Source organism: Clarias gariepinus, chromosome 10 (assembly GCF_024256425.1).
Source record: "Clarias gariepinus isolate MV-2021 ecotype Netherlands chromosome 10, CGAR_prim_01v2, whole genome shotgun sequence".
NCBI classification, from domain to species: Eukaryota; Metazoa; Chordata; class Actinopteri; order Siluriformes; family Clariidae; genus Clarias; species Clarias gariepinus.
Genome location: NC_071109.1, coordinates 25,450,383 through 25,473,298, shown reverse-complemented (window position 1 = coordinate 25,473,298; position 22,916 = coordinate 25,450,383). Strand labels below are relative to the sequence as shown.

The 22,916-nt window shown below is 37.4% G+C and overlaps 2 protein-coding genes across 3 annotated transcripts; one reads left to right on the top strand and one right to left on the bottom strand.

Annotated features, from left to right (window-relative positions):
• The first annotated feature begins 2,625 nt into the window (after nucleotides 1–2,625).
• On the top strand, nucleotides 2,626–13,099 carry fermt3b (FERM domain containing kindlin 3b). 2 transcript variants are annotated; one of them, XM_053505710.1, is made up of 15 exons: nucleotides 2,626–2,777; nucleotides 4,291–4,442; nucleotides 4,695–4,928; nucleotides 7,592–7,708; nucleotides 7,811–7,979; nucleotides 8,069–8,171; nucleotides 8,295–8,402; nucleotides 9,755–9,877; nucleotides 10,013–10,059; nucleotides 10,167–10,291; nucleotides 10,813–10,919; nucleotides 11,209–11,424; nucleotides 11,985–12,109; nucleotides 12,274–12,415; nucleotides 12,543–13,091. In XM_053505710.1, exons 2-15 carry the CDS (start codon nucleotides 4,319–4,321, stop codon nucleotides 12,720–12,722), a joined length of 1,920 nt encoding a protein of 639 aa, XP_053361685.1. In that variant the 5' UTR covers nucleotides 2,626–2,777; nucleotides 4,291–4,318; the 3' UTR covers nucleotides 12,723–13,091. The 2 variants fall into 2 exon arrangements, with proteins under 2 accessions (XP_053361685.1, XP_053361684.1); XM_053505709.1 differs by having other exon boundaries at nucleotides 7,592–7,979; nucleotides 12,543–13,099.
• Nucleotides 13,094–18,002, bottom strand: trpt1 (tRNA phosphotransferase 1). The gene is made up of 7 exons (XM_053505711.1): nucleotides 17,835–18,002; nucleotides 17,615–17,696; nucleotides 16,527–16,696; nucleotides 16,227–16,404; nucleotides 15,762–15,818; nucleotides 15,574–15,684; nucleotides 13,094–13,626 (listed from the first exon to the last, which is right to left on the bottom strand). Exons 1-7 carry the CDS (start codon nucleotides 17,895–17,897, stop codon nucleotides 13,604–13,606), a joined length of 684 nt encoding a protein of 227 aa, XP_053361686.1. The 5' UTR covers nucleotides 17,898–18,002; the 3' UTR covers nucleotides 13,094–13,603.
• Nucleotides 18,003–22,916: the final 4,914 nt, after the last annotated feature.

Sequence of the window (22,916 nt, the reverse complement as noted above, 5' to 3'; positions counted from 1 at the left end):
GTACCATTAAGTAGGGGTCCACTGTGTGTGCGCATGTCTACATACATCATAATGGCCGTTATTTGAGAGTTTGCCGTATCTTATTATCCTACACTGCCATCTAGTGGTCAATACATTCACCTCCAGTCTACACTGAGTCATGAGTAAGATACTGTAGCCTACTGTATAGTATATACATAGAGTATCCTGTCTATCCAGGGCAGTGGTTTTAAACACGTTTGCAGCCAGGTTTTACATAAAAACAAACAAAACCTTTTTTTTAACCGCTTTTTAAAACCTACCTGCAATTTTACAAAGTTACTAAAATACATCTAAATTTTAGGTACAAAACTTAATTTTATAAAAGCCTGTTTTCTTTTTGAAGGAAGTCAAGATGATTTATAAAACATACACTATATAGACAAAAGTATTTGGCCAAACCTGTTAATTAATGAATTCGGGTGTTTCCATCAGGTCGCTTATCCCTAGTGAAAGACAATCTTAATGCTTCAGCATACCAGGACATCTTTAACAATATCACGCTTCCAACTTTGTGGCAACAGTTAAGGAAAGGCACTTTTCTATTCCAACATGACTGTGCCCCAGTCCACATAGCAAGGACAATAAAGACAAGGTTTGATGAGTTCGGTGTGGAAGAACTTGACTCGCTCGCACTGACCTCAACCCCATCGAGCACCTTTGGGATGGACTGGAACAGAAATTGTGAGCCAGGCCTTCTTGTCCAACATCAGTGCCTGACCTCATAAATGCTCTACAGAATGAACGGGTACAAATTCCAACAGAAACACTCGGAAATCCTGTGGACAGCTTTCCACGTGGAGTGAAAGCTGTTATAGCTGCAAAAGGGGGACGAGTTCCATATTGAATTATATGTATTTGGATACAATGCTATTGCAGGTTTGGTCAAATACTTTTGTCCATATATTGTACCTACTGTAACCTATTGTACATATTGTCTCTGGTTTATTCAGGGCAGCGGTTCTGAATACTTTTGCAGCCAGGTTTTACATCAAAACAAAAAAGCAACAAAAACCTACCAGTGTTTTATTATGCATGTGATTATCAGAAGATATAATGTCTAAGAGCACTGAGCTAAAGTTAGTAGCTTACTAATCTACTGTGAAAGTTACTATTACAAAGATAAATAACTTTTTAAAACTTTATCTAAAGTACAAATCTTAATTTGTTAGAAGCCTGTTTCCTTTTTGATAAATGTTAAAAAAAAGTTCCTGTTTTTGGTACAAAGCAGGCCGATGTAATATATGAATAGAATATTACAAGAAATATTGTACATAAGCTGCCTTGGCGGCATAGTGGTTATCACTGTCACATTGCACATCCAGTGAGGATTAAGGAATTTGGCGTTCCCAAATTGCCCATAGCATGTGAATGAGCATGTGTGTATGTGTGTGTGCTCTTCGATGGATTGGCACACCATCCAGTGTGTATCACGCCTTGTGACCTTAGTTCCTCCTGGATAGTATAGGAGACCGTGAACCTGCGACCCTGTACATCGAATAAAGCGGTATAGATTATAAATGAGTACAAAACTTAATTTGATAGAAGCCTGTTTTGTGTTTGATAGAAGTCAAGATGTTTGATAAAACATACTTGTTCCTTTTTTTTTTAAGGAAGGTCTAAAAATATTCTGTAAGAGTGTGTAATATATGAATAGAATATTACAAGAAATGTGGTGCATAAACAAATTCTGATAATTATGGGAAAATGCACTGCATAATTCAGACCTAAACATTTTATACAGATAAACTCAGTAAATATTTATGAGCTATGTAAGGAATAAACCATGACAGGACATGCTGGTATAGGAAAATAAGTAACAGCTGACCAGTTCGATGCTAGGAATGACATAGTATTTACAAGCCAGAAAATTAAAACTGCTATTAAGAATATAAGGGTCTCATAAGAATTGACAAGCACATAGTTTAATTACATTACTGACCTTCTAGTAGAATCATCAAGCTTACAAAAGGTAGAGAGAAATATAATCTTTAACATCATACGTAAATAGTAAACCATGCAAATGTTTTTAGAATTCAATGACTCAGATTTTTTTTATTTAAACATCTATTTCAGTAAATCTATTTTCTCTGTAAAATTTAAATTTGGAATACAAAGAGGTTATATTAAACCATAGAGATTTCAGAAGGGTTTGGGCATCTTCACATGAGACTACAGATTGAGTCCCACATGAGTCCCACATTGCCCTCTAGTTGTAAATGTATGCACTGATTACTTGTAGTATCATGGGCAGATCATTGCTCAATAAGAAAATAAAATTCTGTAAAGCAATATTGTTAACCATGTAAATAAAAGGACATGTTTTCAAAGTCTCTATACAGCTTTCTGCCTAAAACTGTCCCATCTATTCTTGCTTGATTTTAATGGCTGCACTAAAAACACTAAAATCAAGTGCATAAAAAAGGAGTACTGTAATGAGCCACTGTAGCTATATAAAACAAATTGAGTAATCTCATTTAAATCCAATTTTGAGGAACTTCCTATAAAGTAAGTTCCTTCCTATATGCCTTAACAAACCAGATACCGAGTTATTTTAAGTGTTCTCTGCTCTTCATATAAGAACACACCCAAAGAGACTGTGGTCACACTGTTCCGTTATGCATAAACTAACAGAAACAGAAACACCCTTTTTTCTCACAACTGCGGCAACACACAGCAAAAACCCAACACATTCAGCGTGAAGGCAAGCAGAAGAACCTTTAGGAGGGAAGACACTGTGCTCATCAAAAGACATAAAGGTAATTATCTTTTATGATTATTGTATTAATGGCAGTATTCTTAATAGTGAGTGTGAACCAATTAATGTCAGACATTAAACAGTAACAATATATTCAAACTAATATGAGTAAAAAGGGAAAAGCCTTAAAAATGTCAAAAAACCCAGTTTACAGCAACATATGCTGTGTTACAAAGCGCATGTGATATAAATACATCAGTGTGCATGTGAACTTACCTGTCCATTAACCATTTATGATCCTGGTATAAATACCACTACTACAACTACTACTTATAATAATCATAATATGTGAACTTTCATATATAATTAACATTCTGAAACTAGGGTTTGCAAATTTTAAAAAGTTGATTAGACAATACAATAAAGACAATACAATATCACACATCTGTAAATGCAAATGTAGAACTTTTATGGAATATCATCCTTGTATAAAAATGTATAAAAGTATAAATAATGCCCTTGAAATTTTTTATAATTCAGATTCAACTTAATGCACATTTCTCATTCATAATCAAACCCTAAATTACATAGACATACAAACAATATCTTTCTCCATCATACTTATATCTCTCATAATACGTCATATTAACCATGTGGAATAAATATATATGATGAGTAACGTAATATGAAAACTAATTTATACTTACCCATACCTTCTCTTATGTCAGTGACATGGTGTATAACCCACACAATAAATAAATTGTTCACTAGATGATCCTTTTGAGGATTCCTTAAAGGTTTTTTTTATGGGCTGTACCACAGAGGATTTTCCTTACAAAACAAATTTCAAGTAAAGTGTTTTTAGAAAGCTTAATCATCCTATACACCCCAAAGAAACCTTTATCTTCATTTTGATGTCATTTTATAAATCTAAAAAATAGATTTTTAAATATATATATATTTAATCAATAAAGCACATGTACAGTGGTTTGGTCAAAATATCTAGGACACATTTTTAATAAACATATTTTAATCATATAGACGTATTTGTATATTATAGAATTCCCTGGTTCCCCACCCTTCCCCATTCTTCTGTGCTGTTTGGTTTGTGTGTGTGTGTGTGTGTGTGTGTGTGCGCGCATCCCTTTGAATGGTTAAACATGACTGTTGATGTTAAACTGAAAGAGGAAATGTGGCTTAGTGTGATCGCAGCAAAAATAGGAAGTATTGGTCAATTCAGGGCAAGAAGTGGAAAAGCGCTGTAATATAAAGAGGGGATAAGGGCAGCAGTATGTGCGTTTGCCCACACGTGTATGAGTGCAAGCACACTCATGCTGAGCATGTGATAGTTAAGCTAAGTCATACTTTTCCCCACAGCATGTACCATGAAGAACATCAGAACATTATAGAGCACACATTCATTGTTTCTGAAAAAAGAGAAAGAATTTATTAGGTGTATATTTTAATTCTCATTCTCAAATACACAAGTGCACGTGTTAAATTTATTACAGCATCTGTAACGCACACAACCTAATGAAACTAATTGAGGTTCATGTTTCTTATTCTTTCTCTAGTTCATTTGTCCTTTCCAGCTTCTTGAGGATGGCGGCGTGGGACCTGTCAGTCATTGTGGAGGAATTGGGCCTTGATGCTCCACCTGTTAAAATCAGTGTAACCTCTGACCTCCACATAGGTGGGGTCATTTTGAAAATTGTAGAAAAAACACGTGAGTTTAATCCAGTATTATACATATTATACATGAATGAGAGAATACAATGTTTTATAGTACAGTAAAAGTTTTGTACCAAAGACTTCACTTTAGAGCAAAGATTTTTAGACACCATGCAATTATTAGCCATATTAGATAAACACATATCTTGACCATGACGAGATCATCCATAGATGGGGAAAATGTTTTCTGATTAACGTGACGAGTTAAAATCGAGCATCACTGATTGGGGTTGGCCTCTTGTTTTAGAGATACAGCAGGACTGGTCAGATCATGCGCTGTGGTGGGAGCAGAAGCAGCAGTGGGTCCTGCGAACATCCTGGACACTCGATAAATGTGGTATCCATGCAGATGCCCGTCTGATCTTCACACCCCAACACAAGCCTCTGCGGTTGGGTCTTCCCAACGGAGTCACCTTGCGGCTCCATGCCTGTTTCTCCAGCACCGTGTTCCGCACTGTCCAGGAAATCTGCAAGATTTTGAGTAAGACATGTTTGTTTTTTGCAGAGGATCAGTATTATGGGAAAGAATGATACAAATATCAGTGGTAGAGTCAAAGCGGGGAGACAGAATCAGGTCATGTGTAGACAATCTTTAAAAGTTAGCGGTTTAGGTCATCTTCATGAAAATAGGATATTACAAATTACTCCATAAAGACCACTTAAATTGATAAATTGATGAAAACATCAAATGTTTTAAGGGCTTTAATGAGTCCTAAAGACTTGTAGCAGTATAACCTGTGCCTATAGTGAGATACAACAGGCAGAGCTGGCAACTTTTCAGAAAAGCTTGGAGTGAGATTCTGAATATACAGCGCATACATGCACACGGCGCCCCCCTGGAGTATTCTCAGCCATTATGTCTATCACTTACCGTATCAATCTACTCTGCAGGGTTCTGCAAATTTTAGTGCTGCAGTTTTAAAGTGAAACAACAGGTGCATGTGACTGTATTTATTCCAGTTGGTACAACTGACATTTAAAATATTCACCCAAAAAAATAATAATTGTGGCCTACCTAAAAATGAATTACATTAGGGCCTACCTTACCCAACAGCCAAACCACCTACATGCTCTTCAGCTGCTCCATATAGGACAGCAAGGGTATAGCACAGAACTCTGGGTAGTCAGTTCCACTCCATTGACACCCTTGAGGGCAGAAAAATGATTTACACACAGGATAGGGACAATTACAACATTTGGGTTGCGTTTATTCATACACAGAACAATGTGTCACTATTTATATTCATAAGAACATTCAGGGGCCAGCAAACATGATTAAGACAAAATACAACAAAACACACATAACATTATGTGAAATGCAGCAGTCATGCAGGAGATGTTCAACTTCACTTTCATGTTCATCAAACCACTCTGTCACCAGTCTTGCTGTGTGTATTAGTGCATCATCATCCTGATACATGGCACCACTCTCAGGATACAATGTTTGAACCACTAAGTGCACATGGTCTTCCAGAATGGTTCGGTAAGACACTTGGCAGTAACGCGCCCATCTAGCATAAGTATTGGGCCTAGGGAATGCCATGATATTGCACCCCAAACTTCTCCACACCATAGGATGCTGAGGTTGGAACTGCCAGGCAGGAGGTCTAGAGGAAGACCAAAGAGGAGATTTATGGATGCAGTAAGAGAGGGCATGAAGTTAGTTGGTGTATATATAGTTCTCCACACCATAACTCTCACGGATGTGGGAAAGACAGTGAAGGTGGACTCATCAGAGAACAATACATATTTCATATTCTCCACAGCCCAAACTGACGTTTGGCATTGGCACGAGTGACCAAAGGTTTTTCTATAGCAGCTCGGCCATGTACATTGACCCTGTGGAGCTCCCGACAAACAGTTTTGGGGGAAACAGGAGAGTTGAGGTGCACATTAATTCTGCAGTGAGTTGAGCAGCTGTGGTTTTATGTTTTTTGGATACAATCTGAGTTAGCAACCGGACATCCTTCCAGATAGCTTCCTCTTGCGTCCTCCATTACTTCTGTTGAATGTGGTTCGTCCTTCTTGTTGGTGGTGTATGCTGACATTACCCTGGATACCATGGCTCTTGATACATCACAGATGTCTTGCTTACAGATGCGCCAGCAAGATGCGCACCAACAGTTTGTCTTTTTTTAAACTCTGATATGTCACCCATAATGTTGCGTGCATTGCAATACTTTAAGCCAAACTGTGCTATTACTCTGCTAATTTAACCTTCACACTGCTATTACTGGTGGAATGTGCAATCAATGAAGATTGGCCACCAGGTTGGTCAAATTTGGCCATGAAACCTTGAACTCTAAATTAGCTAGTGTTAGTTTCATTGTCCAACCCCTGTACAAACCCCTATTGATAGATACCGTAGATAATATGCCACTGCCCTCACTCACTTTTTAAATGCTTCAGCTGGTGTGTAACATTGCTGCAATCCATTTAATTCAAGATTGTTTATCTGTTCAGCACTATTATGGCTAATCCCTTTTTAAATTTTTTTTTTTTTTACATTTGATTCATGCCTTCATGTAGCTGAACATTATTTCTCTTCACTTGGAGAGATGTGTGGCATGCTGAGTGATTGCATGGGTCTTACGCTAAACGGGTGAGAGTTAGCACTTCTGAACAGGTGTTTATTATTATTTTTTATTTCTGATATACAATAAATATAACTATATCTCAAAATAGATGTGTCAAAGCTTGCCACAGCCATGCTTCCAGTTACATATCATGGTTCATTTAACCGTGTGCATTTAACTTATTGGTTTTTGTGTAATAATTTTTTGGTTTTGGTGGAGACATCATGATGGACATTTTATGATCAAGAAAATAGTCTTCAGATTTGGGTAAAGCGTAGTATGGTTGTGCAGTGGGTTTTTGAAGGTTCAATTTTAAGCTCATGTTACTGTAAATTTTGCATATAATTAATACAAAAAAAAAACATGCCACTTGATAAGCCCAAGGCATGGAAGATTGCGATGTGATGCGTTTTATCCAAGATCTATTCCCACCTCTTACCTTAGTGTTCCTGGCATAGCCTTGGGGTGCAATGCCACCCGAAATTACTGCAGATGAATGAATATAGGATATTGATGACTTTACTCTCTTTTTATCTATAGATTTCTTCCTTTTTCTGCTTTTTCTCAGATATCCGCCATCCAGAGGAACTGTCTCTGCTAAGGCCAGTGGAGGAGAAAAAGAAAAAAAAGGACAAAGATTCTGGGAAGGAGGAGTACGACCTTACAGACATACCATTGACCTCAGGTATTTCATGCATTTGTGTATCTGAAAATCATTATTATACTGTAACACTTACCAAAATATACATCTTATCTAAGCACTTAAAAAACCTTACTATTCCTTCAGGGTCAGTTCCCGCTCTGTATGATGGCATGCCGGCTCATTTTGCCGACTCCCCTAAAACTGAGGCTGTTTATAAGATTCTGTCTGTGTGCCAGCCCTCTCCTGCTCCGGAGGCCATCTCTAAACTCTACCGACCAGCCAGCAAGGTGGACAAAACACACATCAACACCAGGTATGAGCAAACACTAGTGAATAATGAACAAACTCTACTCTCAAAATTGTAACTACTGTATATATAAAATGCCTTTTTTTTTTACTAAGATGGCTGGATTCATCACGCTCACTCATGCAGCAGGGAGTTCAGGAGAATGACAAGCTCTGGTTACGCTTCAAATACTACACATTTCATGATATGCAACCTAAGGTGTGTGGGCTTGAGAGCCAGTGTTGGAGAAAATATATTAGTCGTCTGTCATGTATAGTATAGATGATAAATTTTAGTATGAATGCTTTAAAAAATACTGACTCGAAACCTTATTTCTGCCAGTACGACGAGGTGCGTCTGACACAGCTGTATGAGCAGGCACGCTGGGCGATCCTGCTGGAGGACAACGATTGCACTGAGGAAGAGATGATGCTGTTTGGAGCTCTGCAGGTTGGTTCACTTCTACGAAACCACAGAGACGTTGGGTGAACTTTTACAGGTCTTTATTTCTTACATCTAAACTTGGTCTATATCTGTAAAACCACTGCACTTCCTCACTCTGTATATGGTAATACTTCCTGTGGCTAAATATATGCTAAAGCACTTCCTACCGTCTATCTCCAAGTCTCCATATGACTGATTTTCTATATTCTACCTTAAACATGCACATTCCCATGGTACCTTGGTAACAGATGCATATGACACAAAGCATGTGGCTTAAAAACATAACACTCTGTCTATAAACATTCAGACACATTGTGTGTTGGCAAGGACGTCGAGTCGGCCGATAAGTGATTCGAGGAGCTGTGGTTACCACATCAAGCAAAGATTCTTCCTTTAACTCAATTTAAACTTGACAAATTGCTTTACACACAGCACCTTACGGCCATATACAGGAAACACAGGTCAGATTTCTGTACCACCCAAAACAAAGGCCTTCAAACCACAATATGCAGACAACACCCAATATTGTAGCAGCAGTGCATTATAATATGATCTCGTGAGTGATCATGTAATATGATCTTGTAACTTGCCTTTTTTTCCAAATGTAATGATCTTTGCTCATCCCTAAACCCCCTAATCTTGTGACTGTCACCGTGTGCATACAGGCATAAGGGAAGTCCCCTCTCACTATCATTAACTGCTGTAAATAAGTTACAAACAGCTTACATGCGACAATAAGGTCTTCTTTAACTTCTTTAATCTGCCACATTTAGTTTTACTCCCACATGATTCCGAAAATAGCATTCCCAGAAGTGACCTCTGTGCAGTACTGTACTTTTGTTAATCATTTTTTCTCTTGGTTCCTCTTTGTTCTCCCACATGTATACTGTAGCAGTCTTCCCAGCCACACAGTCCTAAAGTCACAGGCTTAAACAACTACAGCTGGGTGTGATATCAAATGAGAGAGTCATATATATTGTATGTCTTACATACAGTACGTATAGCTTGATAAAGAGACAATATAAAAATCAGCGTCAGCTTCATCCATCCAATATTTCAATGTATTTTTTTTTTTCAAAACTATCTGTGATGCTGTTGTGTTTCTTTCCATAAAAATCCATAAAGGGTTCATTTCTTACTGTAATGATTTGACATAGATGATAAAAAATACATCTTTTTTAAATATACCCTCCACCCACGCATACTGTATAAGGGCGGTGGCGGGTCAAATGGTTAAGGCAGTAGGTTATTGGGTTTCTGGTTAGAAGGTTGTGGCTTTCTAACTGGGATATGCATAACATGTGACAAATAATTTAATCTTAATATCAAAATTGTATGCCTCTATTCCTCTCTCTCAGTATCACATAGGCAAACTATCATTGTCTCAGAATATCAGCTCCAACCAAGGCATGGATGATCTGGAATCTGCCCTGAAATCACTTGAGGTCAAGATGGTTGGAGATAGCAATATAAACCAACTGGTATGCAGCCAATTGTCTGTTTATGTTACATATTAGTTTAGGTTGTTACTGACAAGTGCAATTTATTTTTTGAAAATTTTGTGTGCAAATGTATATCGAGTTTTTGACTACATTTTAAATGCAAATATGTTTTAGGAAAACATGACGCCTCCAGAACTGCATGACTATTTGAAAATTTTTCGGTAAGACCATTTATTTGCCTTGTGTTACACATTACTTATTTAGAGTTTAAAAAATTGTTCAGTCACATTTATTAAGGTTTTTTTTTTATTTTATATGTCTGTTTTAGGCCCAGAAGACTAACTCTGAGGGACTACAAACAATACTGGTTCAAGTTTCAGGACACTTCTATCTTCTACTACAAGAGCCAAGAAGAAAGCTATGGAGAGCCAATTCAGCAAATGAATCTCAAAGGTAGATAGACAGAGATAGAAGTATTCCATTAGAATACTTTAGGACAAATACAGATAATTGCCTCCTTAATAATGCAGTTAAAAGGTTTTTACTTTACTGCTATGGAGATTGTGAATGTAAGCTTTCTGGCTAGGCCGTATGACATACTCTCACTCTGCCCTGTCAATCACAGCAACCCTACCCAATTATGGACATTTGTGATGTCATGTACTGTATGGGCTGATTTCACAGAATATTATGACTGCATGAACTGCAGTTTAAAAAAAAAAACATGTCAAAGAAAACACATGTTAACCTTCATCCTACCCACTTCTGTTTTTCATGAATGCCTTTAGTTCATGTTGAAATCCCCGTACAAAATATGTTTCTGCTGATTTTAATAGTGTTTCACTTAGATTTTTACATTTCGAAATTCTGTCTCTCCATTCAAAAGCCATAGGGGGTGTAACGTTTTGCCCTTGACTTAAACAATGTTATTATAATATACTGAAATCCCCCCCCCCCCCCCCCCCCCTTTACAGGCTCTGAAGTGTCTCCTGATGTGAACATAGCAGGACAGAAGTTTTGTATCAAACTCCTCATCCCAGTTCCAGAGGGCATGATGGAGGTGTATCTGCGATGTGAGAATGTAAGTAATCATACTGAGTACAGCAGGATGCTCTAGGAATCATCTTCGGAAAACAGACATCATGACAGCATTATCTTATAGAGGTCATATCTTATCACAGTCACAAAACAAAAAGATACAATCGATCATTGAAGTCCTTCTTGTTCCAACCAGAAGTGGTTAATCAATTTCTGCAAATGTACAGTAGCTGCTCTCAGCCTCTACACGTTTCCTTCCCACAAACAGCTTTATAAAAACATGGCCGTTTCAATGTTTTTTCCTATTTATACAACGTCCGCTGTCTCTGCAGGAGAAGCAGTACTCTGAGTGGATGGCAGCCTGTAAGCTGGCATCTAAAGGCCTAACCTTGTTGGACAGTTCTTATCAGAATGAAGTGAAAAACATCCAGACCTTCTTGTCCATGCAGCGCTCCAGTTCATCTGCGTCAACAGCACAGGCTGACGACAGCATTAACACCTTGAGCCTTGTTTCTCCCCGCTACACCAAGAAATACAAGGCCAAACAGGTAATTGGCAAAATGGCTAGTATTAATTGATTATCAGTTAACAACAGCAGAAAATGAGCACATACTTATATATAATTAGGATATCTCTTATACAATTTAATTTAACAAAAATAGTAGACAGCACAATAATTGTACTGTATATTCTCCCAGTGCTTGATGGGGTTCCTCCAGGTACTCTGATTTCCTTGCACAGTCTAAATACATGTGGATTAGGTTAACTGGTCTTTCCAAATTGCCAGTAGTGTGTAAATGTGTGTGCTTGTGTGCCCAGTAAGAAACTGATGAACCCCGAGTCCCCCGAGATACAGTAGGCCCCACAACCCTTTCAACATACTTTCAAATTTTTTTTTTTAAGTACTGTACTAGCATTTTTCTGTTATGGTCATTAAAGCTGGTTTTCTGTAAAAAAAAAAAATCCAAGATTTTTAAGAATCAAAATACAAAACACAATCAAGCATTTGAGAAGTGCTACTGTTATTTTGAATGACAGCACAAACCCTTTTAATCTTTAACTGAAACACTCACACAAGGGATTCCCTGCTTTTTGCTCGAATTTACAGTTAACTCCACGGATCCTGGAGGCTTATCAGAATGTGGCTCAGCTCTCCCTGACAGAAGCCATGTTGAAGTTCCTCCAGATCTGGCAGTCGCTGCCTGACTTTGGCATTTCTTATTTCATGGTCAGGTAAGAACACTCAGTAGTTCTGCTTTATGTTATACGGCTGAGAGTCTGACTGATGGTTATACGAGCCAGAGACACATTTTCTTGTGAAGGATGATTGAGTGTTTTTTGATAATTATCGATTTATATTGGAATGTAAACGAGCAAATTAAAATTTTTATTTTCAGATTTAAGGGTAGCCGTAAAGACGAGGTCCTGGGCATTGCAAACAATCGCCTGATCCGGATCGACCTGGGAGTGGGAGACGTAGTGAAGACCTGGCGTTACAACAACATGAGGCAGTGGAATGTCAACTGGGATATACGGCAGGTCGGTCATAAACAGTTCATTTTATCACCTATTCGATTATACATTTACAATGATATGTTGCGTCTTAACGTTTTTACCCACGTTGTAATTGAACAAACCTTCTTATTGGGATCTTTCTCTTCACCAGGTGGCCATTGAGTTTGATGGCAACATCAACATAGCCTTCGGCTGTGTAGATGCAGACTGTCAGGTTGTCCACGAGTACATTGGTGGTTACATCTTCATGACGACGCGTGCCCGACAGACCAGTGACACACTGAATGAGGAGCTTTTCCATAAACTCACTGGGGGTCATGAAGCTCTTTGATTGATCTGCAATAATGCAGAACCACAGATCGTTTTGCAGTTACGGAGTATCTGTGCATTAGCCCCTTGCTTGTTTTCAAGTGCTCATGCTTTGCTGAAATCAATTATATTAAATGTATGTGAAAAGCTGCTGCTTGATGACGAGGTGAAAAACCTTCCTGAAGAGCTGCGGTGTGTATTATTTGAGAGTGGCTTGTTAAGGATCTTTACTGATTTCAGTTTCACTGCCACATTTATAACCACATAGCGTTCTGTTTGAATGGACCTGAAGAAATATCGATTCATTTGTCTTTATACATATTTACTAACTGACAGGTATGTGATGCATAAAGACATACAATAAATTACTGTCCTTACTGGAGCATACTGTACTTAAATATCATTATAGATTTATTTAAATACAATAAAAAGCATGAACAATTGTATACATTACTTAAGACCATCTGCACCATACATTTTTTTAAACTTTACCATGTCCCCCAGAAAGTCATTACATTTGATTCAACTGACAGTTGAGGAAACCACAGGCTATCATAGCTAGCACAGGAAGTGTTGCATTGACCAGCAGTTTGTTGCTTTATCACAAAAGAACTTCCTTATCTTTGACGTACATCAGGAAGCCCTCAGTAGACCAAACCACAACCAGTGCCTGTCTCTTTTCAGATAGTCACTGTGACAAGCAGCTCGGTTAGACAGAGCTTCCGTCATGTTCAGTTCATGTTGGATGTCTTAAAGGGTAAAATACAGTATTTAGAAGTAACTTAAGACACACAGGTTTCTCAGTCCAGTAGGTTTCAGTGCTGAGAGTTCATGGATTTGCTGAAGGATAGTGTGTTTTATACTCATTGTGACAAATCCAACAAGACCTCTTTTCCTCGCAGTTTATTCCAGATCAAGATCACATGCTGTAATTAAAAAACATACAGTAAGTTAGAGGGCTGTTTTTTCCCTGCTTCTGGAAAACAAAAATCATCATCAGTTGGCCAGTTTAAATATTATATTATTTAAACCTGCCCATGCTAAGTTCTAATAAACACACTCGATCAGTTTACATTTATATGAGACAGCAATGTTTTACCTCATGGATACCAGGCTGGTTTATTCTGTACCAACCCACCCAAAATTTAGACCTTTTTTCATTTTATGTCATTTGTTTTTTCTTTTTTTTTGGAAGAAGAAATTCATGTAAAATCATCTATTAAATTCACAGGTTTTTCTATAATCCTATAACTATCCTCTAAAACTTTGTATTCCAAGCCTAACAAACTGATTATTTTTTTACTGGAATAGGTTGCAATTTTCACTGAACATCCAGGAATCCCTAAGGAGCTGCATCAAGCAAAGAAAAACGTCAACTTTGGCAAAGAAATGAATTTGGAAAAAAATAAATCATCATTGAATCACTTAAACAGCTGTGTGTCCATAAGATTATCACTTTTTTGAATTTGCTACAGGGCACATAAAGATTAGACTTCATTTATTATTTTATTTATTCGTTCAGATTAGGCCTATTCCAGACAGTATCAAGGTAAGAAGGAAAGCCTATGAAGCGATGCACCCATCATGCATAGTGGCCACTGTACAAGCTTCTGTGTTATAAACTGGGTTGCTGTAGCTGGTCATGTCTAGCCTCAGCAACATTATGTTTTGTCAGGTGACATTTTTCTTCCCTGATGATACAGGCATAGTCCAGGACTCAAACTGTGAAAGAGTGGTTCTGGTAGCATGGGGAATCATTTTCACACATGAACTGGCCACCACATTGTGTGCTGTAATCAAAGATTATGGTGACTGAATTAAATCTTAGAGTGAACAACTTTTTTCTTAGCCAGGCAATGTAAATAATCTTTCTCATGAAAAAGGTTTCAAGCTAATTTGAATAATTTATGAGAAAATATAAAGCCAAAATATATTTAAAGGTATGTATCCAGCTCTGAAGATACTAATAATATTTAATTACTTGTCACATGCCCTATACAGTACAGTAAAATTACCATGGGAATACCATGGGAATACCATGGGAAGAGAAAGCAGGCGTCGTAGGGTTCCTACCAAAACAGTCTGCTTGTAATGACTAAACTTTCACTTATTATAAAAAAAAGATTATAACAATGAAGAAACCAAGAAAGAAAAAAAGAACCAGAAAAAACAACTGTCAGTAATAATCACAAATTAATTAATTTCAGAGTTAGTTTTAATTTTAATTAACTTTAATTTTAGAGTTTGTTAGTTTTTTTTTTCATGAATACTATTTCAATTAATATTTCTTGTTAAATGTCAGCATTTACGAATGTCCTTTATAGAGCTTGTAAAAGAAATGATTCATAAATTTCATATAACACGAATATGTCACATAAATAATGCCAGTTTTTCCAAAATTATTTATTCCACAAAATGAAAAACATTTTCAACTTCACACTTTTTATGTTCATTCAAGCCTTTCATGGTACAAGTGCGATCCTTTCTGCAGTTGCAATTCATCCTTTAAAATTCGTAGAATTTGTAGAAAACTGTGATGTATGATTTTACTAATACCAAACTAGTCAATGCTCTGAGGCTTTTCTGCTTAACAATGTATGACTTCAAAAATTAGTAATACAAAAAGTGTTTGAACTAGAACTGTAGGATTTGGCTTCAACTGTAGGATGAAGTCCCATGAAATTCAAAAATAGTTTTTAAAAAAGTTGTTTCTGTGTCAGTCCATGAACTAAAAGATCCTGGTGAGTTAGCTTGAAATGACCTGGTTACTAAAATAGGAACACATGTCTACATAAAATGACAAGCGTGCCCTATTAAAACCCTGCTACAGTACCAGCAACTTTTGAGGTGTCTGAGCTGTTTTAGAAACTCACCTGAAGGTTTCAGTCTTTGTGCCCGCAAGAAATATCGAGGAGATAACACACCGTCAGTGTCACCTGGTGTCAACAGCACTTTGTTTTCTGACCAGTAAAACTGAATTCCGTCTAGAAAACCAGAAAAACAAATGTTAATCTTAAAAGGCGAATTAAAAGGATAAATGCAATTCTGCATTCCTGCTTACCTGCTAGAGCTTTGGGGACATTGATGTACACAGCTAGATCACAATTATGCCTCATTCCTAAAAATAGATATATAGATTATAAAACATGAATTAACTACTCAACATGTGTACAGGTTATCGCCACTGTAATCTGTTATTGAGCTGTAGAACCTGTATGCAGAAAGCCTTACCGCTATATCACAGTCACAGTTTTTTCCTCCATCTTGTAAAACAAGACATACTACCAAATGGAGTGTTAGTAGGCTAATGCTAATACCTTCCAAATAAGTCATACTATGATTGATGTTTGGCCACATCATCAAACCTGGGTGAACTGAATTGATTTGGGGCAGATATTTACAGAAAAGACCTTGGGTAAGACAGACATTATGGCAATGAAGCATTAAAGAAACAAACCAGGGACAACAAACAAATCTTGCATTCGAGTTAAATCCAAAAATATTTAATTTTCTCTGTCACCCGCACCACTGATAACTTGTCCCTCTCCGGGCAGCCCGGGTGCCAGGTGAATGTGAGTTCTCTTCATCCTGTGCAGGCCCTGGCTACGAATTGATGGCCAGTACTTCATATAGGAGCCGTGAACGGCCTCCCGTGGACAGTCTGGCGCATCTGGAACCACAGCTGTCAATTCCAGGTCTTCAACCTGAACAAACACATGACTGACCTCATAACAACATACTGTCCAGCAAACAAAAAACAAGCAGATCAATGTGAGAAGCTTTATTATGGCCACACTTAACCTACACTATTGAAGACCCCACTGACCTGTACAGTATGTCCCTGATTTGCCCGGATCTGTAGGCGTCCACTCTCAGGGTGATTTTGCAGTTTAAAGCGCTGTTTGTCGTTTGTGGTGGCAACTCTTTCTACATCTTCTAGTGCAAATGATCTGAACTGTCCATGAGCGAGGAGTTCATCCACAAATACAAAGCCGTCTGGATTAATCATCAAAGAAAATTTTAATACAATCGGCCAGTGGTTGTTTTGACTGTAAATTTATACCCTACTATAGTGCTATTGTGTCGTACCCTGATCAGCCATAATATTATGACCATTGTACTTATATTGAGTAGGTCACACCCCAACCCTTTTTTGCCACTATAACAGTGATGCACTGTGTTTTCTGACACCTTTCTATCACAACCAGCATTAACCTTTTTCATTAATCTGATCTAGATCAGTACGTCTATTGGATCAGACTACACGTGCCAGACTTTATGCATCAATGAGCCTTAACCACCCATGACCGACAAGAGTTCACTGGTTTTCCTCGTCTACCCAGTACAGTTTAGCTCTACTCACAGAAGCTACATTTTTAATATCTCATTGCAATAGTGGCTGGATGTGGTTGGGATATAATTGGAAGCAAGAGAATTTTTTTTTTTTCTGAAGTTGATGTGTTGGAAGCAGAAAGCAATGGGCAAGTGTAGGGATTTATGTGACTTTGACAAAGGCCAGATTGTGACAGCTAGAGACCTGGGTCTAAAACTGCAGCTCCTGTTGGATGATCCTGGTCTGCAGTAGTCAGGACAAAACAAAAGTGATTCAAAAAAGGAAAACCGGTGAACTTGTGACAGGGTTATGGGTGGTTAAGGCTTACTGATCCACATGGGGAGCGAAGGCTGGTTAGGTTAATGCTGATTCCAATAGAAAGGTGTCAGAACACACTCCCCAAAAAGGAGACAGACTTTCTCCATATTAGGCAGGTGGTCATAATGTTATGGCTGATCTGTGTATGTTGAGAGTTGTATGGAGGATTATGAACATATTTAAAGTTAAACACCATATTCATTATTATTTATATGTCAGACATGTGTTTGATAAAAGTAAATAAATTTAACACACACACACACCTGAACCCATGTTAAGACCCATTTTAGCAGCACCATGTCTCAGGGCGTAGGACAGGGCTTTAGACAGACGCACATCTCTGGACTAGCAGAAGAAAACAAACATTTAAAGACCTGAGTCAATATAGACCACAAATAAGGAAGCGAAATGAATCTAGATCGCGAAGTAACTATAACTGTAAAACATTGGGTGTAGTATTTATATCCAGTTTTGTTAAAACACCTCGTCTCGGTGTCCTCGTCCCCCTCTTCCTCTTTTTCCTTTCCCGCGATGATGTCCGTCCATTTAAACTTTACGTATTAATAGAAATGAAATCAACTCAAACGGTACCTGTCTAATACCTAAAGTAAAACACCGACCCAAATGACTCGACACAAACTTGTTTCTACACGGAACCAGTGTTGCCAACTCGTCAGTAAGGAAAGTAGCTATTGGCTGTCGTAGAAGTCGCTAGAAGTCGCTAGATGACGTCATCACGTAATTTGCATAATGCAATTCTGTCATATGGCTTTCAAAAAGATACGTGACACTTATTTGAAGCTTGAAATATGGTAAGAATGTGTATTTGTATCTGACAAAACCATTTGTAGCATTTTGACTTTTATCTCATAACATTGAGTTTATTCTTGTAGATTTACATTTTTTTTTTTTTAACGTGGCACTAAAGCTCCATCGTACCGTCGTAGTTTTTATACATAATATATATTACTATATATATCACCATTTTTTTCATATTTAGCAGATGTTTTTATCCAAAGGGACTTATAAATGAGGACATTTAAAGGAATTAAAATCAACAAAAAATAGCAAAGACATGCAAATGCTATGCCATGTCTCAGTTAGCTTATACACAGTGCATTTAGCAAATGCTGATGATAGAATAGAAAAAGAATAATACATGCTTATGGTAGGCCTCTGTTTTTATTTTTTTAATATATATAATAGCCTAAATAAAAAAAACAGGAAAGCTAGTGTTATTAGTTTAGTTTTTTTAATGTCACAATTCCTACCCTCCTCCTTTACCCGGGCTTGGGATCGGCAAAAGTGACCCAAATGAGACACTTTGGCGGAGTTTTTTTTGTTGTTGTTGTTGTTTGTTTGTTTTTCTGTTGTTGTTTTTTTTTTTTTGCTTGTTTTTTTTTTATCTTTATAATCTTATAATCCACTTAGAACCTTTAAACATGAACAGTTTAACCATAACATTGTAACATTTTTTAAATACCATCTACATTAACAATTTAACAGAGTAGTCCAAATTTTTTTGTTTTTTCCAGACCCTCCTCAACACTAACACTAGTTAACACTAGTTAACACTAGGGGGGGCTCCTGCGAGAGGACAGCCCTGTCTGTGAGTGCTTTGGGACGGGGGAGGGGCCGGCGGCGGCAGCTGCTGTGGCAAATTGAGAAGAGTCAGTACAGACACATCAGAGTCTCCAAAAGTCTCCAGTAACACAAGAAAAAGTCGCCAGATTTGTCGCTAGTCGCTTTTTAAAAAAATTGTCGCTAGAGGGATTTGAAAAGTCGCTAAATATAGCGACAAAGTCGCTAAGTTGGCAACACTGCACGGAACTTAAACAGAGACGTACCTCTTCCTCTTGTCCACTAGATGGCAAGCGTGAGCTCGTGATCCTAAATAGGAGAGTAAATAAATAAGATATTCTTGTTTTTCTTTCAAAGACGTAATTTTTTTAAGTACAAGAAGGAAGGCCAATTAATTTTTATAATACACCTAATCGCTAAGTTTTTTTTATTTATAAATGTAAATTTAATAAGAGTATATTTTAAATTCTTGTATTAAAAAAATGACATCGTGAGGTACTTAGAAAGTATTAACTTAAAAAAAAATTAAATAAAAAAACTCAAAAGTCATATGGAATACATTTTAGTTTTTACTTCTGGTGCTATCTTTTAAAGTGTTTTTCTTCGTTGGTGTGTGTGTTTAATCTTCAGTTTTTATTTTTATTAATAATAATTAAGTTGACCAATAAGAGCCGACTTTTTGCATTACTATTAATATTACTTCTAATAAAATAAAACGCTATGTGCTATGTGGTCTGGAAATGTATTTATGAAAGAGGTCTCTGTAAAGTATAAATACGTGCAAGCGTGTAATAAAACCCCTCAATGTAGTCGGCTCCTTTCTCAAACCGAGGTGCGTGTGCGCGCCTGAGAATTTTATTAAATCCCACACTGCCCTCTACTGGCCGTTCACACGACTGCACTGATTAAAGCGCTACATTCAGGAGTATGTTCTGGAATGCACTGGAAAAAAGAGGCATGAAGATCAGTAGGAGCAAGTAGGGAGTACATTAGCTCACTGTAGCATTACACCTCATGGAGTTTGCATGTTCTCACTGTGCTTGGTGGGTTTCCTCCAGGTACTCTGGTTTCTTCCTACAGTCCAAAGACATACCCTGTATATAGTATAAAGGGGTATAGTCGATGAGTGAGAGTGTCCAAAGCAATAGGGAGTGTGTTAGATAAGTTGGCAATAGGGAGTGTGGTAGATAAGTTGGTTGAAATGCAGACAGGGTTGAATAGGTGGAGAAGAGTCGCAGGAGTGATCTGTTACAAAAAGGTATCGGCAAGAATGAAAGGGAAAATTTACAGGACAGTAGTGAGACCAGCAACTTTGTACAGCTTGCAGACATTTGTTTCGACAGGAAGCAGAACTGGAGGTGGTTGAGCTGAGGATGCTGCAATTTGCTTTGGGATTGACAAGAATGAGCAGGATTAGGAATGAGTATATTAAAATGACAGTACAGGTAGGATGGTTAGGGGACAAAGTTAGAGAGGCCAGATTAAGATGGTTTGGACATGTGCAGAGGAGGGGTAGGGGTATTTCGAGAGAAGAATGTTAAGGATGGAGCGGCCAGACAGGAGGGGAAGAGGAAGGCCAGGAGGAATTTTATGGATGTGGTGAGAGAGGACATGCAGAAGGTTAGAGTAACAGGAAGTGGTAGACAGATTTAGATGGGGACAAGTAGTCCGCTGTGGCGAGCCCTAATGGGAGCATAATGATTGGTGAATGATGAAGATTTAGGTCTCTCTCTCTCTCTCTCTCTCTCTCTTACACACACACACACACACACACACACACAAACACATACACAGTAGTGTGAAAAGTACACAAATCCTTTACTTGAGTAAAAGTAGAGATGCTTAGAGTGTTAGATAAAAAAGAGAGGGGGTGTGAAAAGGAAGAGGAGTAGGATAATTAAGAAAATGAGAAGCAAGATGGAAGAGAGGCAGGAGAAAGAAAAAGAATAGGGAATCTCTACTGCAGATAGGAAGAGACTGGACAAGGTGATAGGGAAGGCCAGCTCAGTCCACACTGTACAGGAGGTGGGAGAAAGGAGGATGGTAGCTAAACTATCATCATTGTTGGACATTGACTCTCACCCCCTGTATAAAACAGTAATGAGCAGCTTCTTCCATGACAAAATGAAGGAGCCAAACCGAAGGTCTTTTGTCCCTGCTGCTATTAGACTGTACAATCAGAGCTGCTTCCAGTGAACCAGTCACCATAATGCACATTGTTATTACCTACTGTTTTTAAAAAAAATAACTTTCCTTTTTTTTTTGCATTAGCAACTGTGCAATCACACTATTGTAAACTGTGCGATATTACCTAGTGCAATTCGTTTGAAAGTGTTACTATTGTGTTGTTTGTTTCTTTTATTTTGTATTGATATGCTGTACTGTCCTTACTTCATATTTGCAGTTTTTCTTTGCTGCTGTAACATAGAAATGTCCTCACTGCGGCCTAAATAAAGGTATTTCTTGTCTTATCTTTTCTTTAAAAAGAAAACGAGCAAACATTGGAAAAGATTTCTAAAAATGGACAAAAGATTGAATGTTCACCTTTAAAAGCGCTCAGTAGCTTTAAAAGTTGCTTTAGAAACACCAGACTGGATGAATTGAACAGTGTGGTTTTCTACTGTACATGGCAGATGAGACATGCTGTTAGTCAGACCACAATGTATAATTCAGTTCTCTAATCTTAATAAGGCATATTCAAATGTCCTTTTAGTGTACAGTGTACACTATGTTTAAAATATAAAATAGGGAAATAAAATACAGTAAGAAACTAAAATTTTTATGCTGAGACTTATTTATTATTATTATTATTATTATTATTATTATTATTATTTTTACAGTGTGGACCAATTGGCATTTCTAAATTGCCTGTAGTATGTGTGTATGTGTGTGTGTGGCATGTGAATGATTGGCACCTTGTCCGTGCCCTAATAATGCAGGCTCCAGGCCCCCTGTGTCCCCTCTATACAGGATAAAGCATTATAGAGAATGAGTGATTGAGTATAAGCACTGACCTCTTGATACCTTAATGATTGTCATTATATAAGGACATGACATTCTCTCCCAACTTCATTGTCTATATACTTGTAATATGCTTGTACCATTCTCATATCACGACTGTTGAGTATAATGTTTTTGCCATGTTTCTTCTTGGCTAAAGATTAAATGTATAGTTAACAGCTATGAATTTAGAGAAACACTCAGTAGAAATTGCAGTGTACACAACAGTAGAGTCTGGTTCTCAGGAGGTTAATTGTCTTTTTTTTGTTTCATAGACCTGGCAACCCTGAATGAGGTTCAAGACCAGAAAGGTTGGATTAAAAGGTTTTTTGTTATTACATACAGTAGTTGTTTGCCGCAAGACAACAACAGTCAACCGTGCTACACAATTTTATTCAATTCAATTCAGTCATATTTTAACAATGGTCATTGTCGCAAAGCAGCTTCACCAAATAAAAGAAATATGAATAATATAGTTAGGAATCCTTCAACACATTATCAAAACCTGGAAGGATTGTGCTGAACTGTCAGATTTTTGGAATAAATGTGGTTAAATCATGTAGAGAGAACACTTAAAAATTTGATGAAATTGCATGAAAAAGAAAAACTACAGTCAAAACCATATCTATGTTAAAAAGTAAAGGTATAGGCAACAGCTGTATGGCCATAAGAAAATATACAGTCTAATAATATTAGTACATGTTTATTTATTAGTATTTGGCTCCATCTAGCGTGGCACCACGGAAGTACACTGCAGGTATAAAAAAGTAACAAAACATTTTCTCTGTAGTATGTTTTTTTAAAAGTATTTTAAGGCACTTTTGCAAATATATAGAAATATTTACACAGTTATACAGTTGATACAGTTCTCTAACCTGTACACATCTTCACCATCACCTAGCGGAATATTCCTAAAACTAACATCACATTCATTTTGTCATATATTTTTTATATATTCCTAATGCATATAAATAATAATGTTAT

What these genes read in the sequence shown, in the direction of transcription:
- fermt3b (XM_053505709.1), top strand. Translation starts at nt 4,319, where the DNA reads ATGGCGGCGTGGGACCTGTCAGTCATTGTGGAGGAATTGGGCCTTGAT. An exon ending in GGAAATCTGCAAGATTTTGA is followed by an intron (nt 4,929 to 7,591) that starts GTAAGACATGTT and finishes GCTTTTTCTCAG; the next exon opens with ATATCCGCCATCCAGAGGAA. An exon ending in TGCTGTTTGGAGCTCTGCAG is followed by an intron (nt 8,403 to 9,754) that starts GTTGGTTCACTT and finishes CCTCTCTCTCAG; the next exon opens with TATCACATAGGCAAACTATC.
- trpt1 (XM_053505711.1), bottom strand. Translation starts at nt 17,897, where the DNA reads ATGGACGGACATCATCGCGGGAAAGGAAAAAGAGGAAGAGGGGGACGA. An exon ending in ATCAGGGACATACTGTACAG is followed by an intron (nt 16,405 to 16,526) that starts GTCAGTGGGGTC and finishes GTGTTTGTTCAG; the next exon opens with GTTGAAGACCTGGAATTGAC. An exon ending in ACAAAGACTGAAACCTTCAG is followed by an intron (nt 13,627 to 15,573) that starts GTGAGTTTCTAA and finishes TTTTAATTACAG; the next exon opens with CATGTGATCTTGATCTGGAA.